Source organism: Sycon ciliatum, chromosome 1 (genome assembly GCF_964019385.1).
Source record: "Sycon ciliatum chromosome 1, ocSycCili1.1, whole genome shotgun sequence".
Taxonomy (NCBI): Eukaryota; Metazoa; Porifera; class Calcarea; order Leucosolenida; family Sycettidae; genus Sycon; species Sycon ciliatum.
Window position 1 is genome coordinate 31,595,952 of NC_088643.1, and position 17,865 is coordinate 31,613,816.

The 17,865-nt window shown below is 46.9% G+C and overlaps 1 protein-coding gene across 2 annotated transcripts in view; it reads right to left on the minus strand.

Annotated features, from left to right (window-relative positions):
• LOC135822996 (uncharacterized) overlaps window positions 1-17,865 on the minus strand; it is a 42,266-nt gene that overhangs the window by 11,415 nt on the left and 12,986 nt on the right. For both annotated transcript variants that reach the window (XM_065335835.1, XM_065335841.1), the window contains 13 exons: window positions 16,407-16,532; window positions 14,568-14,696; window positions 12,827-13,003; window positions 9,439-9,735; window positions 8,898-9,020; window positions 8,022-8,201; window positions 7,398-7,520; window positions 5,998-6,174; window positions 4,566-4,682; window positions 3,637-3,759; window positions 2,650-2,823; window positions 2,306-2,422; window positions 827-949 (listed from right to left, as the gene is read on the minus strand). In XM_065335835.1, coding sequence (XP_065191907.1) covers window positions 827-949; window positions 2,306-2,422; window positions 2,650-2,823; window positions 3,637-3,759; window positions 4,566-4,682; window positions 5,998-6,174; window positions 7,398-7,520; window positions 8,022-8,201; window positions 8,898-9,020; window positions 9,439-9,735; window positions 12,827-13,003; window positions 14,568-14,696; window positions 16,407-16,532 — 1,986 coding nt within the window. The remainder of the gene's footprint in view (window positions 1-826; window positions 950-2,305; window positions 2,423-2,649; window positions 2,824-3,636; window positions 3,760-4,565; window positions 4,683-5,997; window positions 6,175-7,397; window positions 7,521-8,021; window positions 8,202-8,897; window positions 9,021-9,438; window positions 9,736-12,826; window positions 13,004-14,567; window positions 14,697-16,406; window positions 16,533-17,865) is intronic.

The window sequence follows — 17,865 nt, forward strand, 5'->3', positions numbered from 1 at the left end:
CGGAAATCCTCGAAAGGTTTTACTGCTCCGTGAGAACTCATGACAAGAAGGAATATAAACGGGCCAGTCTTATAGCTGCAAGAGGAGCCTTGCAGAGAGAAGTCAATGACCGTGACCGGGGCTTCGATTTGAAGCGTGGCGTGTTTGTCAAGGCCAACAAGCTCCTCGATGCCGTCCTCAAGGACAAGAAAAAAGGAGGCCGCGAGGCTCCTGTATGCCACAAGGAGAGTTTGTCTGATGGCGATTGGCTGCTCATCAAAGAATATTTTGCTGATGGGATGACGACAATGGACCCACGCAAGCTCTGCCAGTTTGTTTGGTTCTACATCACCCTGCAGTTTTGTCTTCGAGGCAACGAGGCCCAAGAAGGAAGACGAGGAGTGAGTAGCTCAATTCTCTCCTTTTGATCATATGTATGTGTGTCTCTCATCTTACCATTCTTGAGTGGACTATTTAACCTTTCCAGTTCAATTTGTGCTCTTCTGATCTTGCTCTGCATCTGTTTGTACTGTTTTCGTGAATACTCTTATCTCTTGTTCTCATCTACCCCTAAAAATAGGTTTTTTATACAGTTTTTTTATACAGGTTTTTTATAGCCGGCAGGTTTTTTATACAGGTTTTTTTTATAGCCACCAGGTTTTTTATACAGGTGTGTATGAAGTATAGAAACTTCTAACCCTACACGACAATGGAGGTTTTTATAAGTATAATTTAAAATACGGGTGCCGGTGGGGTGTGTACATGTTACGGGTGCCAGTGGGGTGTGTACATGTTTGGGCACGAATACATAAGAGTATACATATCCGTTGAAAGTAACATTTCTTACCACTACATGCTTGTCCTGTGCCAGTGAAACCTTCTTCACACGAACACACTGCTACACCGGTACTTGCATCACATTCAGCATTGACATCACAGCCATGTATTCCATTAGCACAGGGATCAATGGCTGCACGCGGGACATCAACCATGCAGAACAACACACCCAATCGTGCCCACATCATGCCGGCTTCAGTAGAACTAGGCTGACATGTACAATTGTGAGACTCGCAACACATTGTTCTGCTTAGACAAAAAGGAAAAATGGAATGAGTGTGTGATATAGCAAACTCTGTCAAGGGCACTGCTCTGTTGAGGCGGCCGCCTGTCCCAGTGGACCTTCAGAACGAGAACCAAATGGTGCGGCCATTTCCAGTGATATCATTTAGCCCTGGACACGGGCATCAGCTATGCTCAGGAATGTTTTGGGTGTCTTGAACAAATAGGCGCACGGACAACACACATACCGTAAAGTCAGCTGCAAACGCCCACCCCATTTTTGCAAGATCTGCTGGCCTATTCGCACTGAACCCATGCACTTTCACCCCTGCTGTACGAAAGTGCATCTCACACCGTAGCGTGAGGAGTGCTTTGCTACGGTAAACTATGTCCATTTTCCGGGTTTCAAAATGTTTTTGGGCACTAGTTACGAGCTAGCTCCTAGTGATTTTATGATGTTGGTTGTTTTATTTTGCAAATCCAAACGGCAGTTACTTCGGAATAACAAGGTAGCGAAGAACAGGCTATTGCAGGAACCTTCGTACACTTCTGACGGTGTTTCAAGCCATCATTTCCAAATCACGCAACGCGCAATGGCAAGGTTTTTTTCGAGCACTTCAGAGTTTTCAACAAAATAGCAGCGACTTTGTAGGTGTAGCTTCTGTGACATCCCCCCTGTTCGACTTGCAACTGCAATACTGCGACGTTGAATGACGCTTCGTCAGAACAATCACCATTCCATTCTGAAAGCGCGACATCGTGTTAATGCAGAAATTTCATGATTTGAAAACCAGATGTATTCTACGGCATTACTTCATGGAGAACGAACTAATAACAAAGACGACTCATTCATCGTATGAAAGGAAATCTCGACCGAAGTTTTTTTCTTTGCAGCAAGATAATGACAATCGCTTTTGCAGAGCCTCTTGGTAAGACATAGGCAGTTTGTAGGCATTTCAGTCGTTCTCGTCCGCATTTGACCTTCATGCCAGTTTTCTACAACTATATTGACCTGGAAAAGACGAAAATAATATGGACCCGCTGGGGTGGGCGTTTGCACCGAAGTGGGCGTTTGCAGCGGACTCTACGGTACATGCACTTGCCAGTCTAGCTACACTTGCACACTGTAGCTACACTTGAACAGTCTAGCTATACTTCTGCAGTCTAGCTATACTTGTACACTGTAGCTATACTTGTGCAATAGCTATACTTGGACAGTGTAGCTATACTTGGAGAGTGTAGCTATACTTGTAGAGTGTGTACTTACGGACACATCGCCGCCCATCTCCGGTGTAACCAGGTGGGCAAATACACTCATACGCGCCGGGAGTGTTACGGCATGTAGCTAGTGGATGGCAGCGCACATTACTGCACTCGTCGCGATCTGGTACAAAGACAAACAATGGGAGATCAGACGCACATGCCCGCGAGCACACCCACACACCCACACATATACACAAACACACACAACCAGTTATATCGGCTCTGAAAACAGCCATTAGTGCTGCTCTTTAGGTAGTAAACCTGAGATAATGCCAGTAAACAGATCTGCTGCCAATATATTTACCACGCCATATAGTGCAGAGTATGGCAACAAGGCGGATGGCTTACCATTGCACATTGGCTCCTGCCCAGTCCATTGGCCACCGTCTTCACAGTAGCGAATTCTCCCGCCAGCGATGTTAAAACCGGAGTTGCAGAAGTAGATAGCAATGGCTCCAACACCACTGCCAAAGATGCGCACTGTGCCGTGAAGTGGATTGTTCAAGTCGTCACATTCATTGGCTGAAATTGGGAATGTTTGCATGAACACATATACTCACATGTAAGTAAGAGTATTTTGAAGAGTATTCACTACTGAGAGGCAATACGATTGAAGCTAATTGCAACATTTTGCACCCTTCAAACACTATTATTTGTTTCTGCAAATCCCATCTATCATTACTCTCTGTCTCTTTCTGTCTCTCTCTGTCTCTTTCTGTCTCTCTCTGTCTCTCTCTATCTCTCCTCCCTGTCTCTCTCTGCCTCTATCTCTGTCTCTCTCTGCCTCTCTCTATCTCTCTCCCTGTCTCTCTCTGCCTCTATCTCTGCCTCTCTCCCTGTCTCTCTCTATCTCTCTCCCTGTCTCTCTCTGCCTCTATCTCTGCCTCTCTCTGCCTCTCTCTGTCTGTATGTCTGTCTCTGTCTGTCTGTCTCCCATTTCAACGTGCTCTTCACAAAGAAAGTGCAACTCCATACTGAAGCACAAAAATCTTAAGTTTTTAGGAAAGTCAGTGGACGAATATAACAATGTCCAACTTGCACTAGTGTGTCTCATTCCTTCAGACTCATCCGGGGTGTTAACTGTTTAGGAGTCTTGTCAGTCAACAGATTTGCAAAAAAACACATCACTCGCAAGTCCTGAATCCCATTATCTCCCACATAACTTTTCTCCCGAAAGCTCAATGATCCCGACATGACTGCATGAGGATGGAGTGAGGGTTGTACATGCCATCACCTATCCCCACACTGGAGTGGTATATCATACTAGTAGTCTAGTAGTAAGTAGCATACTGGCAGCAGTACTTACACACACAGCATACTGGCAGCAGTACTTACACACACAAACTCGTCCATTCCCAGTGTACCCAGCTACACATTCACAGTTGTATGTGCCTGGTAGGTTGACACACACGGCATTGCGATGGCAGTCGTGTATTCCCAGAGCACACTCATCAATATCTGTAATATAGGCAAGTACAGCATACTTCAAGGCACACAACATGTAGGCCAGTAGGCCAGTAGGTTCACCTACATGTATACCCAGCTCATATTAACCCCCACCACTAATTCCTGTTCTTTCTCATACCTGGGGTTTATGTATAGGATATTGACCAAGATGAGGTCTATATGGGAAATGTAGGCAGAAGCGCAAACCAACAACCTTCCAACTTGGAAGGCTCAGGTGCGGAAAATTCCAATGAGGGGAAGGGATGCGCCACGAAGATGTGTACGAGCTCTGTCCAGCAGCAACAAACTTACGCTTTCCAACTGCCGTAAGAGAGTTGGAAAGCATGTGTCTTTGTGCGTAGCCATGACAATCATGGTGGTTCGGTTCGAATCTGCGCAAAGCAGACACAGCCCAACGTGGTTGTCACTTCACAGTGGCCTACTTCCCTGATAGGATCAGAATCCTCCCACCCACCCACATTCGGTGGTGAACTCAGGATTTCCGTGTCCATCTTCTCACCCATCCACAGTCGGTGGAGAACTCAGGAATATCGCGTTCCTTCTTTCTCGTGCGCATTTTGGTATTGTTTTTTGTTTGTGTGTGTGTGTGTGTGTGTGTGTGTGTGTGTGTGTGTGTTGTGTGTGTGTGTGTGTGTGTGTGTGTGTGTGTGTGTGTGTGTGTGTGTGTGTGTGTGTGAGAGAGACTGATGTCTGTACATTTACTTGATGAGTAACACGCACAGGATAAGACAATCTTCAAATACCATACAGGAGAAAAGGAGATTGCAAGGGGATCCCCCTAATTGATGGTGACTTACCCCTGCACACAAACCCATCACCGGTGTATCCATCCAAACACACACAGCGGAATGATCCTGGTTCATTGATACAGCGAGCGTTCGGACTGCACGGATTGTCCAGGCACTCATTCACATCTGAAAAATGTACATTAGGAAAGAACAAGTCACTCCAATGTGATCCGAGAGCGTGGAATTGTCCCCTTTTCAAAACACCAATGTGCCGGCCTGGAGAATTAGTTCTTTATAGCCGAAGTTCTTCATAAGAAAAGAAAAGGACCAAGGAACTACAAGTTACGCTATAATGTCCACTAGTATGTTAGTAGTTCCTTGGTCCCTTTCTTTACTATAAATTAATCATTGGCTCTCCATTCGAGTCTATTCTTTATAAGAGAAAAGTATTTACACAAGTAACATGCCATGCCTGGCAGGTATTTGCACAAGTAACGTGCCCATGATGCCTGGCAGGTATTTACACAAGTAACATGCCTGGCATGATGCCTGGCATGTATTTACACAAGTAACATGCCCATGATGCCTGGCATGCCTGGCAGGTATTTACACAAGTAACATGCCTGGCATGATGCCTGGCATGTATTTACACAAGTAACATGCATGGCATGCCTGGCATGATGCCTGGCAGGTATTTACACAAGTAACATGCCTGGCATGCCTGGCATGATGCCTGGCATGCCTGGCATGACTACATGAGTGCACTTGGTTACAGAAGGCTCTCCTACAAAATATTGTTTGTTATAAACGAAAACTGTTGGCTATAAAGGGTCAAATTTGTATGGATTTAAACAGGGAAATGGGCAATGGGTCCCTATAATGCAACATTTGCTACATACAAGTTTGTTATAAGTGAAGTCGACTGTATACCAATGGCATGTGGTGGAACGTAACTCGTAGCCATTACAGGGTTCTAACCATGAAAAATTGCGGGGGGGGGGGGGGGGGGGGAGGAGGGGAACAAACAGTTCACCCACTTTTCCATGTTCCACTATTGCCTTGTCACAAAAAAGCAACGTACGTGCGCACAGAGCGCCCGGAACGATCGATTTATGGCCACAATTTCGCTGTGTGAACTGAAAAAGTAAAAACACAAAAATCGAAAAATGAATTGGGCGGTGCGCTATCAGGGTACTACATGTAGGTGGGCGCCATTAGAGTAGGGGGGGGGGGGGGCATTAGAGTAGGGGAGGGGGGCATTAGAGTAGGGGAGGGGGGGCATTAGAGTCGGGGAGGGGGGCACTGCCGCCCCCCTCCTCCCCCCCCCCCCCCATATCCTTTTGGCTAGAACCCTGCTATGGAGTTAGTATAACACTGGAAATTGGCTTGGTTTGTGAGATGAATGGAGACAACAATTCCTTACCAACAAATCACCGTGGACAACAGTTGGTTAGCAACATAACTACATGAGTGTATAGAGAACATTCAGAGCTGTGCTTACCGACACAAGTTGGATTATCACCAGACCATGCACTTGTGTTCTGACAGACACGACGTCGCTGTCCAGCTAGCTGATAGCCTATCATACAGGTGTGTGTCGCCACCGACTGATAGTTGTTACCATCACTCAGACGTATGCGTCCATTGTCCAATGGCTGCAACTGTGGACAGGTGATCTCTATGCAAACAACGGCAACAACAGTGGGCACTCCTCTACATGTGCATGCCTAGTGGGCACTCCTCTACATGTGCATGCCTAGTGGGGGCACTCCTCTACATGTGCATGCCTAGTGGGCACTCCTCTACATGTGCATGCCTAGTGGGCACTCCTCTACATGTGCATGCCTAGTGGGCACTCCTCTACATGTGCATGCCTAGCGGGCACTCCTCTACATGTGCATGCCTAGCGGGCACTCCTCTACATGTGCATGCCTAGTGGGTATTCCTAGGTACATGTACCTGTGTATGGGAACTGGTATTGTCCTTAGACATACAGCAGCAGGGGTACATGTGTGGGAACTGGTATTGTCCTTAGACATACAGCAGCAGGGGTACATGTGTGGGAACTGGTATTGTCCTTAGACATACAGCAGCAGGGGTACATGTGTGGGAACTGGTATTGTCCTTAGACATACAGCAGCAGGGGTACATGTGTGGGAACTGGTATTGTCCTTAGACATACAGCAGCAGGGGTACATGTGTGGGAACTGGTATTGTCCTTAGACATACAGCAGCAGGGGTACATGTGTGGGAACTGGTATTGTCCTTAGACATACAGCAGCAGGGGTACATGTGTGGGAACTGGTATTGTCCTTAGACATACAGCAGCAGGGGTACATGTGTGGGAACTGGTATTGTCCTTAGACATACAGCAGCAGGGGTACATGTGTGGGAACTGGTATTGTCCTTAGACATACAGCAGCAGGGGTACATGTGTGGGAACTGGTATTGTCCTTAGACATACAGCAGCAGGGGCGGCACACATGGTGCGACCAGTATGACCATGGTCGTAGCACTTTTCGTCCACGAGAAGGATGATCCGCCCAGAGCACCTGTAGAGCGTTAAAATGTGCCCATTGGGCGAAAAATCCGATTTTGTTTCCCCGGGGGACACACCCGACCCCCCCCCCCCCCCGACCCCGCTGGCACCACTCCCCACTGCCCTGTAACACCCTGAGCAGACAGTGCTGCAACACATTGCTTGAAGAAGTGTGCTTGGCACTATTGCTGATCAGGAATAGACAACTAGAGTAAGCATGGACAAAGGCCTCCCTGAATGATGAATGCAGACTGCGGATGTGATAACCCAGTAACCATGCTGCTGATAAATCCCATCCAACGTCACCACCACCAGCAGCAGCAGCAGCGGCAGCGGCCCATACCTTCACAATCGGTACTTACTTATGCAATCACGGCCATCACCATAATAACCAGGGAGACATACACACATGTAGGATCCATTGGTATTAATACAGTTAGCATTGATATGACATCCATGATTGCCAAGTGCACATTCATCCACATCTGAATAGAACAACACAGCGGGCACGGTAACTTGATGGGCAGCCGCATAAAGATAGACAAACTGATGATACTTAGAAGCAGGACACACTTCAGGCTCTTGAACATTTTGAAAGTTTTCACTAGTATACTTCCATGCCTTATCATCAGGTGAAATGCAGGCAAAATCAAAATGAACTTTCAAAATGTTCAGGAGCCTGAAGTGTGTCCTACTTCTATTAAAGTATCTGATTGCATTCTTGTCTCCAAGGGAAATAGACTTATCAGGAACATAATCCATCTCGAGTCGTGCGCCAGTTTGTAATTCGGCTATTTACAATTCTGAAGACTGACAGACATCAAAAGCATATAGTACACAAGATTAAGGATGAGTATGTGTTCAGACGCAGCAATCATGGTCGAGTATCACCTGCAAATGAAGTCATTCTGATCTTAAGTACTGCAATCATCACCACACTGCGGCCTGAGATTCTGGTCGAATAGAACAAAAGAAACAGCATTTACCGTTGCAGCGTGGCTCTTTGTCTGTCCACTGTCCCTGCATAGCACACACGCGTATGTCAACACCATCCAGGGAGTAGCCTTGCATGCATGTGTAGAATGCACGGGACATGAAGTAGCGGTCCGGTGGCACAACCTGGACACCACCATTGGCTGGGTCAGCCAGCTCAGGACATTGAATTCCTGCAAGCGGTTACAAAACACAACAGATTACCTGCAAAGTGTAGCGCCACAAAGTAACTATTGTATACGTACCAACAAAGACACATGATTATTAATCTGCTGAGGGTGCATATGTGAAAATGATCAGCATATGCCTGGTGAATATCATCATCATCATCATGGAACAGCCTCTTCAACGGTACGGGCAAGCAAAAACGCAATACATCAAAATTCAATTAGCATCATATTATCATCATAATGCCCGCTTGCAAACAGATATATGGAGTGCAAGGTACCATTAAAGACATATGGAGTGCAAGGTGCCATTAAAGACATATGGAGTGCAAGGTGCCATTAAAGACATATGGAGTGCAAGGTGCCATTAAAGACATATGGAGTGCAAGGTGCCATTAAAGACATATGGAGTGCAAGGTACCATTAAAGACATATCGAGTGCAAGGTACCATTAAAGACATATGGAGTGCAAGGTGCCATTAAAGACATATGGAGTGCAAGGTGCCATTAAAGACATATGGAGTGCAAGGTACCATTAAAGACATATGGAGTGCAAGGTGTCATTAAAGACATATGGAGTGCAAGGTACCATTAAAGACATATGGAGTGCAAGGTGCCATTAAAGGACATCTACATCATGTGAATCAATGATGAGAAGTTAAGCATGTAGGTAATCGACTAGACCGTTCAGTGGACACTCACGAGTACATACGACGCCGTTGCCAGTATAACCGTCTCTGCATATGCATTCATAACTGCCCTCCGTATTCACACAGTCTGCTGATGGCGAGCAGTCATGTAGACCTTCACTGCACTCATCCACATCTGTAGTGCAGCAATATAATTATGTGTAATATTGCATAATTGCACATTAGCAACAAATCGACCTTAACATTAATTCATGTTTGAGTACAAATACGTGCATGTCATGTGCGAAACAAAACCCATTATGACGACCAGCTGTTGTGCTAGTTACTGTTCTCAGCTATGAGCCAATAAACATCTGTATACGGTTCTCCATCACACACTCGGATAGGAAACATGAAAACTTGGAAAAGCACAACTACCCTTCACTGTCTTCTTACTGCCATATTACTCAGCTGACCTGATAATAGGACGGGTATTGATCATAGCTGCTAGCCTGTCCCGTGGACAGCACTGTTCTTGATAAGATTGGAGGCCGGAGAATCTAGTTTTTTTTATTCACCAGGCTGTGCAACAGTGTGAATGGAGAATGGCTTACCATCGCATGACGGTGGCTCGTCGCTCCATGACCCCTCGATCAGGCACACCAGCACATCGAGTCCATTTAGACGAAAGCCCGGGAAGCATTCAAAAGTTGCCTGGTCTCTGTAGGAACGACCGCTGACCTGCACATTGCCGTTCTCCGGCTTGTCCAGCATGGGACACATGATCTGCGTGCAGTAAGTGCCATTGCCGGAATATCCCAGCCTGCAGATACATTGATAGGATCCGATTGTGTCCACACATTCTGCATTGATGTGACACTCATGGGTGCCACTTTCACATTCATCTACGTCTGCAAAAACACGTTGAAGCACAAACACATAATAGAACAGTATGCACACATGAACATCAGCATGCACTGCAGCCATGCTGGTCCGTGGTGGTGGTGGCGGCGGTGGTAGGGGTGGTGGTGGTGGCGGCGGGTGTTGCGTATCGGTTTTAAGATTAGGAAAGATTTTTCATGGCTTCTTTTTGTTGTTGTTCTTTTGCCTCAGTTTGTATCATTTTGCGTTTTCCTTGTCGACTTTGTTGTATTGTTTTTGGCTGCACTTGCAGTGTTCTGGGCAACATGCGCCGCGCTGATCATGGACGATTACGTCATCATGGACGATGACGTCATTGTCACGTGTGTCACAATGATTATGTATTGTGCGGATGCTCAAATGCTACCAGTCCACCATGCTCATATGCTACCAGTCCACCATGCTCATATGCTACCAGTCCACCATGCTCAAATGCTACCAGTCCACCATGCTCAAATGCTACCAGTCCACCATGCTCATATGCTACCAGTCCACCATGCTCATATGCTACCAGTCCACCATGCTCATATGCTACCAGTCCACCATGCTCAAATGCTACCAGTCCACCATGCTCAAATGCTACCAGTCCACCATGCTCATATGCTACCAGTCCACCATGCTCATATGCTACCAGTCCACCATGCTCAAATGCTACCAGTCCACCATGCTCAAATGCTACCAGTCCACCATGCTCATATGCTACCAGTCCACCATGCTCATATGCTACCAGTCCACCATGCTCATATGCTGCCAGTCCACCATGCTCAAATGCTACCAGTCCACCATGCTCATATGCTGCCAGTCCACCATGCTCAAATGCTACCAGTCCACCATGCTCATATGCTGCCAGTCCACCATGCTCAAATGCTACCAGTCCACCATGCTCATATGCTGCCAGTCCACCATGCTCATATGCTGCCAGTCCACCATGCTCATATGCTACCAGTCCACCATGCTCATATGCTGCCAGTCCACCATGCTCATATGCTACCAGTCCACCATGCTCATATGCTGCCAGTCCACCATGCTCATATGCTACCAGTCCACCATGCTCATATGCTGCCAGTCCACCATGCTCATATGCTACCAGTCCACCATGCTCATATGCTGCCAGTCCACCATGCTCATATGCTACCAGCTCATATGCTGCCAGTCCACCATGCTCATATGCTACCAGTCCACCATGCTCATATGCTACCAGTCCACCATGCTCATATGCTGCCAGTCCACCATGCTCATATGCTGCCAGTCCACCATGCTCATATGCTACCAGTCCACCATGCTCATATGCTACCAGTCCACCATGCTCATATGCTGCCAGTCCACCATGCTCATATGCTGCCAGTCCACCATGCTCATATGCTACCAGTCCACCATGCTCATATGCTGCCAGTCCACCATGCTCATATGCTGCCAGTCCACCATGCTCATATGCTGCCAGTCCACCATGCTCATATGCTACCAGTCCACCATGCTCATATGCTACCAGTCCACCATGCTCATATGCTACCAGTCCACCATGCTCATATGCTACCAGTCCACCATGCTCATATGCTACCAGTCCACCATGCTCATATGCTACCAGTCCACCATGCTCATATGCTACCAGTCCACCATGCTCATATGCTACCAGTCCACCATGCTCATATGCTACCAGTCCACCATGCTCATATGCTACCAGTCCACCATGCTCATATGCTACCAGTCCACCATGCTCATATGCTACCAGTCCACCATGCTCATATGCTACCAGTCCACCATGCTCATATGCTACCAGTCCACCATGCTCATATGCTACCAGTCCACCATGCTCATATGCTACCAGTCCACCATGCTCATATGCTACCAGTCCACCATGCTCATATGCTACCAGTCCACCATGCTCATATGCTACCAGTCCACCATGCTCATATGCTACCAGTCCACCATGCTCATATGCTACCAGTCCACCATGCTCATATGCTACCAGTCCACCATGCTCATATGCTACCAGTCCACCATGCTCATATGCTACCAGTCCACCATGCTCATATGCTACCAGTCCACCATGCTCATATGCTACCAGTCCACCATGCTCATATGCTGCCAGTCCACCATGCTCATATGCTGCCAGTCCACCATGCTCATATGCTGCCAGTCCACCATGCTCATATGCTGCCAGTCCACCATGCTCATATGCTACCAGTCCACCATGCTCATATGCTACCAGTCCACCATGCTCATATGCTACCAGTCCACCATGCTCATATGCTACCAGTCCACCATGCTCATATGCTACCAGTCCACCATGCTCATATGCTACCAGTCCACCATGCTCATATGCTACCAGTCCACCATGCTCATATGCTACCAGTCCACCATGCTCATATGCTACCAGTCCACCATGCTCATATGCTACCAGTCCACCATGCTCATATGCTACCAGTCCACCATGCTCATATGCTACCAGTCCACCATGCTCATATGCTACCAGTCCACCATGCTCATATGCTACCAGTCCACCATGCTCATATGCTACCAGTCCACCATGCTCATATGCTACCAGTCCACCATGCTCATATGCTACCAGTCCACCATGCTCATATGCTACCAGTCCACCATGCTCATATGCTACCAGTCCACCATGCTCATATGCTACCAGTCCACCATGCTCATATGCTACCAGTCCACCATGCTCATATGCTACCAGTCCACCATGCTCATATGCTTGCCTTTTTTTCTTTAGTTCTCAGTTTTGCCTCGTCGTGTCCGGTCTTCTTGTTTGTCCGTCTCAGTCTTGTCAATTAATTATGTTGGACTTTTAGTTCAATTACGGTGTTGTGTGTGGCGAGTCGGATGGACGGGGAGGCTGGGCCCCTGACGCCTGGAGCACATGTGCGGGTGCACAAAAGCGGGGGTGGTGGTGGTGGCGGGGGTGGTGGTGGTAGTGGTAACATTGATGACTACAGAAAATAGATTATCAGGTGCAAAACAGGTATAGGTGCTGTGTACCTGGCAAATGTTCTGATATTGATGGTGGGTGAGCATATTGATGGACATGCTTGCAGTTTATCAGCACTCAGTGCTTCACTGTAGTCTTACCATTGCATTTGGGCTCCACTCCCGTCCAGCTGCCATGACTGAAGCACACACGTATTGTCAAGTCTCTAGTATCAAAGCCCACATCACATGTGTAGTCTGCTATAGAGTTGATGTTCAGACCATCACTGAGGGCTACCTGGCCATTGGGTGGAGCACGCAACTCCGGGCATTCAATTGCTGAGCAGAAACAACGTCATGCAACCAGGTAAGGCAAAGTTCTCAGTGACTGTAAAAGAAGGATCAGTATATGAAACACGTTCTGACCTCAAGGCATTATGGCAATATATGTACATTGGTGGATAACCGGCTATTAACCGCACATAACAAGCACACATGGGTCCTTTCATTTTCAATTTAAAATGCTCGGCTCCGCATCTGAGTCAGTATTATGTAGAGATTGTGTATCTTATCTAGTAGCAGCACACAAGTAGCCTAGGTTTTGGCAGAAATCTTGGCTTGGCTTGTGTGTGTGTGGGGGGGGGGGGGGGGCACCCATGTGCCGGGATGCCAGGCCTGTGTCCCGGTGTGCACCGTCCATGGGCTGCTCCTCAAAGACAACCTCACTACTATAGTCCATATATAGTGACCTATGCATGTAGGTGCAGCACAACTACGCTAATACACGTATGAAGCATTCATGCCTCACCACACCCATCAAAAACAGGTCCTTCAAGTATCGATTAGCACGCACTTGAAGTATCGATTAGCACTTCAAGTATCGATTAGCACTTCAAGTATCGATTAGCACGCACTTCAAGTATCGATTAGCACGCACTTCAAGTATCGATTAGCACGCACTTCAAGTATCAATTAGCACGCACTTGGTACTGTGACATCAAAGGTGTATTGACAAGCTTGTAATGATTGGAGACTCAGGCAGTCAGGGGCATCGGACACGGTACGGTCACTACAGTATTCACCGTACCACCATATGCCCTGGGCATGCTAGATCTACCCTATGCCCTGGGCATGCTAGATCTACCCTATGCCCTGGGCATGCTAGATCTACCCTATGAATCAATAAAAGGCACTGATGTGGGCTTAAAATTTCGAAAACTTTTCATAGGGTCAAATTCAGAAAATTGTTTTCTACCTTTCTGTAAAAACTCGGCACGCACAAGAAGTCGGTCAGTCGAGGAGAGAGAGAGAGAGAGAGAGAGAGAGAGAGAGAGAGAGAAGAGAGAGAGAGAAGAGAGAGAGAGAGGAGAGAGAGAGAGAGAGAGAGAGAGAGAGAGAGAGAGAGAGAGAGAGAGAGAGAGAGAGAGAGAGAGAGAGAGAGAGAGAGAGAGAGAGAGAGAGAGAGAGAGAGAGAGAGAGAGAGAGAGAGAGAGAGAGAGAGAGAGAGAGAGAGAGAGAGAGAGAGAGAGAGAGAGAGAGAGAGAGAGAGAGAGAGAGAGAGAGAGAGAGAGAGGAGAGAGAGGGAGAGAGAGAGAGAGAGAGAGAGAGAGAGAGAGAGAGGGAGGAGAGAGAGAGAGAGAGAGAGAGAGAGAGAGAGAGAGAGAGAGAGAGAAAGTCGAAAGCACAAGGCTATGAAGGGCCCATAAACCAGAAAACAAGTGAGTACGTACTAACTTTGATCCGAGTACCTTTCCCTGCATTTATCTTGGGCACTGCACACGCTTTAGGATGGACATTTTTTCGGTTATGTTTGGCAGCAAATGCTCACACATTGCCTTGGGTAGTGAACATCCACATGGAACACTTCAAGAAAATGTGGAAACATGGATAACTCAACACTTACGTTCACAAGTTCGACCATCACCAGTAGTTCCAGTTGGACATTCACAAATATATGACCCTGGTATGTTTATACAGGCTCCAATCACCTCCGTGCTGCACTCCACCGCCTCCGACTCACACTCATTCGTGTCTAATATGAACAGCAACACAGTACACCCAAGCTAAGCGGCATTACACGTACAACATCATGTACGTATAGTCATACGTGCACTATGCCGGGTATACAGCTTCATGGCACGTAGACTGGATAGTGGTATGAGTGTTTGCATTGCAGGTATCATGTTGGCACTGCAGCATTTTAAGCCACACCGCAACTGGCACCGACACACACAGCCACAATGACATTGACAGAGACACAGTACAAAGTCACATGATGCCGTCACATGATGCCGTAGCATGGTATGAACACTACTATGAGTCAGACTGTGCATGATTTACCAGCACCAAAGAAACAGGGATCAATGAGGCCTGGGAGGAACACTCCCCATTGCTAGTATGTGTTGAACGGACACTTGGAAAGGCTAAACGGAAACAAGGGTATGATTGAGTTACCACACGGCTGAATAGAATGTTTTGAAACTCTAATGCAACACCGTATGTAGCAGAGTGAGGGTGACGAAAACACACCTGGCAAATTGACGGTAAGTACATGTACAGTTGTACACGCATCGTCATTGCCATCACCCATGCACACCTGTCCACACATCGTCATTGCCATCACCCATGCACACCTGTCCACACATCGTCATTGCCATCACCCATGCACACCTGTCCACACATCGTCATTGCCATCACCCATGCACACCTGTCCACACATTGTCATTGCCATCACCCATGCACACCTGTCCACGCATCGTCATTGCCGTCACCCATGCACACCTGTCCATGCATCGTCATTGCCATCACCCATGCACCAGATGCTCAAGTATCAGCCAGAAACATGATGCTGATATTACCAGCCATCCATGCTTCAACTAAGTGCCAGGCGCTAACTGATGGTGGTGGTGGTGGTGGTGAGGGAAGTTGTGCTATTTGCCCGAAGTTTGCAGCTTAGAGAACGTTATGTGGGCAGGCGTGTATTTACCACAATTTTACCAGATGTATAGAAAAGAAAAAGGACCAAGGAACTACAAGTTACGCTATAATATCCACTAACACCACCAGGATACAAAAAGGCTAATGCGATAACACTGCTGGCTTTTAGAGTGCGCATCCAAGATGTGCTAGAGCTGTTAGGCAGTTAGTTGCAGAACGTCAGTACCGTCGGTCAGTGTAGTGCAATGTTATCGCATGAGCTGATTGTGTAGTAACTGGTGGTGTTAGTGGACATTATAGCGTAACTTGTAGTTCCTTGGTCTTTTTCCTTTTCTATAAATTTATCCTTGGCTCTCCATTCGAGTCCATTTTACCAGATGTGTTTAAATCTGAACAAAAACTTGACTGTCACCACCAAGACTCGAACTTGGCCCTTTGCTATAGCCCAGCAATATTCTAAAGCCACTGAAAAGCATATGAAGGTATTGTGAACAAAAAGTAAAGAAGGTCGGCATGAATCTATCATCACATGATGCAGGCGTGGCTATTTCTCTATGTTTGCACCATTGCTAGCATATCGTAACAAGTGCAATGCAGCAGCTTTTGCACACAACTATGCTATCTTACGGCCCTCTCACTACCCTGGAGGACACTAACAAGCCATAGGGCTCTCCATGCCATGCCGCTTAACCTATAACTAGCACACCTAGCTAATGTGTTAGATTTCAAGTCAGACACGCTAGATTTTTGCTGCACACGGCTGCTATTGAGCAACTTGACAGCGGTGGTGGTGGTGGCAACGTACCAACACAGACACCATTGATTAGTTCATATCCAGGGTCACATTGGCAAATGTAACTCCCTGGAATGTTGACACATTCCGAATTGCGCTGTGGACAGTCGTGCAGCCCGTTTGAACATTCGTTAGTGTCTGTTTGCAGAAGAAGACGGGAACAAAAGTTACACAACACTCCATGAAAAGAACTCTTCCTCTCCTCTCCTCCATGCGCTCTCACAGCCGACTCACTGCTACCCTCGGTAGCCATTACACACACCAACCAAGAAAGGGTTGCAGGTAGATACTGAAATTCCTCCTGACAGCTGTTTCGCAAAACAGCTGTCAGGAGGAATTTCAGTATCTACCTGCAACCCTTTCTTGGTTGGTGTGTGTAATGGCTACCGAGGGTAGCAGTGAGTCGGCTGTGAGAGCGCATGGAGGAGAGGAGAGGAAGAGTTCTTTACATTTTATTGGCCGAATAGTACCGTTCACCATTTGAAATAACACTCCATGAAGTCTGCTAATTATGACTGTGTGTGCCTAACCATCATTATCTATTTCAAGTGAAGAAAACCCAGGTCAGGGTGGTGCATTGCAAGAGTGATGCTATCCATGAATGACAGTAATAGATTTGAGCTCACTGTAAGACATGTTTACAAATATTACAGTTAGGCCTCATAGTACAAATATTACAGTTAGGCCTCATAGTACAAATATTACGGTTAGGCCTCATGGTACAAATATTACGGTTAGGCCTCATAGTATGTGTCCTGTGCGGATATGCCTGAAGACTGCAAGATTATTTTAAAAGGGGAGTGTACCTTAAACTAAAGTCAAATTTTCACCAGATATAGTCTTCGGGGTACTGAGTCGAATGGTCTTAGTCCGAGGAAGCTGAGACGTTCCCTTCCTCCTTTATTCCCAATCGAACTCACCACTTCCACCGAAACTGGGTGACTGCGCCCTACTAGATGGGGATTTGTATTCATAATGTCACTGAAAGCGCCATTTCGTTCTTATAAAAGCACGGATGACCGCGATTGGCCCATGTGTTGCAGTCTTTTGGACTCTGGCCTTAGAGAAGTGCAGTATGAGGTGGGTAAGACCCTCGCAGGTGTGAACCTTTCTGTACTAGTAGTAGTGGGCCAGCGGCTGGGAGAGCCCAATCCAGTTACTGTTATGTTCTCATGCACACCACTACTACTAGACAACAGGAACTAGTTTGGTGACAAGATAATAGAAACTAATTATTTACATTCTCAAGTGAGGAAGAAGAGCAAGGAGAAGAACACATGAATCCAGAATATGGATGCGTGCATGCGTCCAATAGAGACATGACGTAATCACGTGAAGCAAGGCGTATAACGTAACAATACGCGTTATGCGGGTGATAACAACTTGAAGTACATGCGCAATACATGAGTAGCTAGCATGATACATCAGTTACTACCGGCAGATGTGTCACTCTGCTGTGGAGGAAAACCAC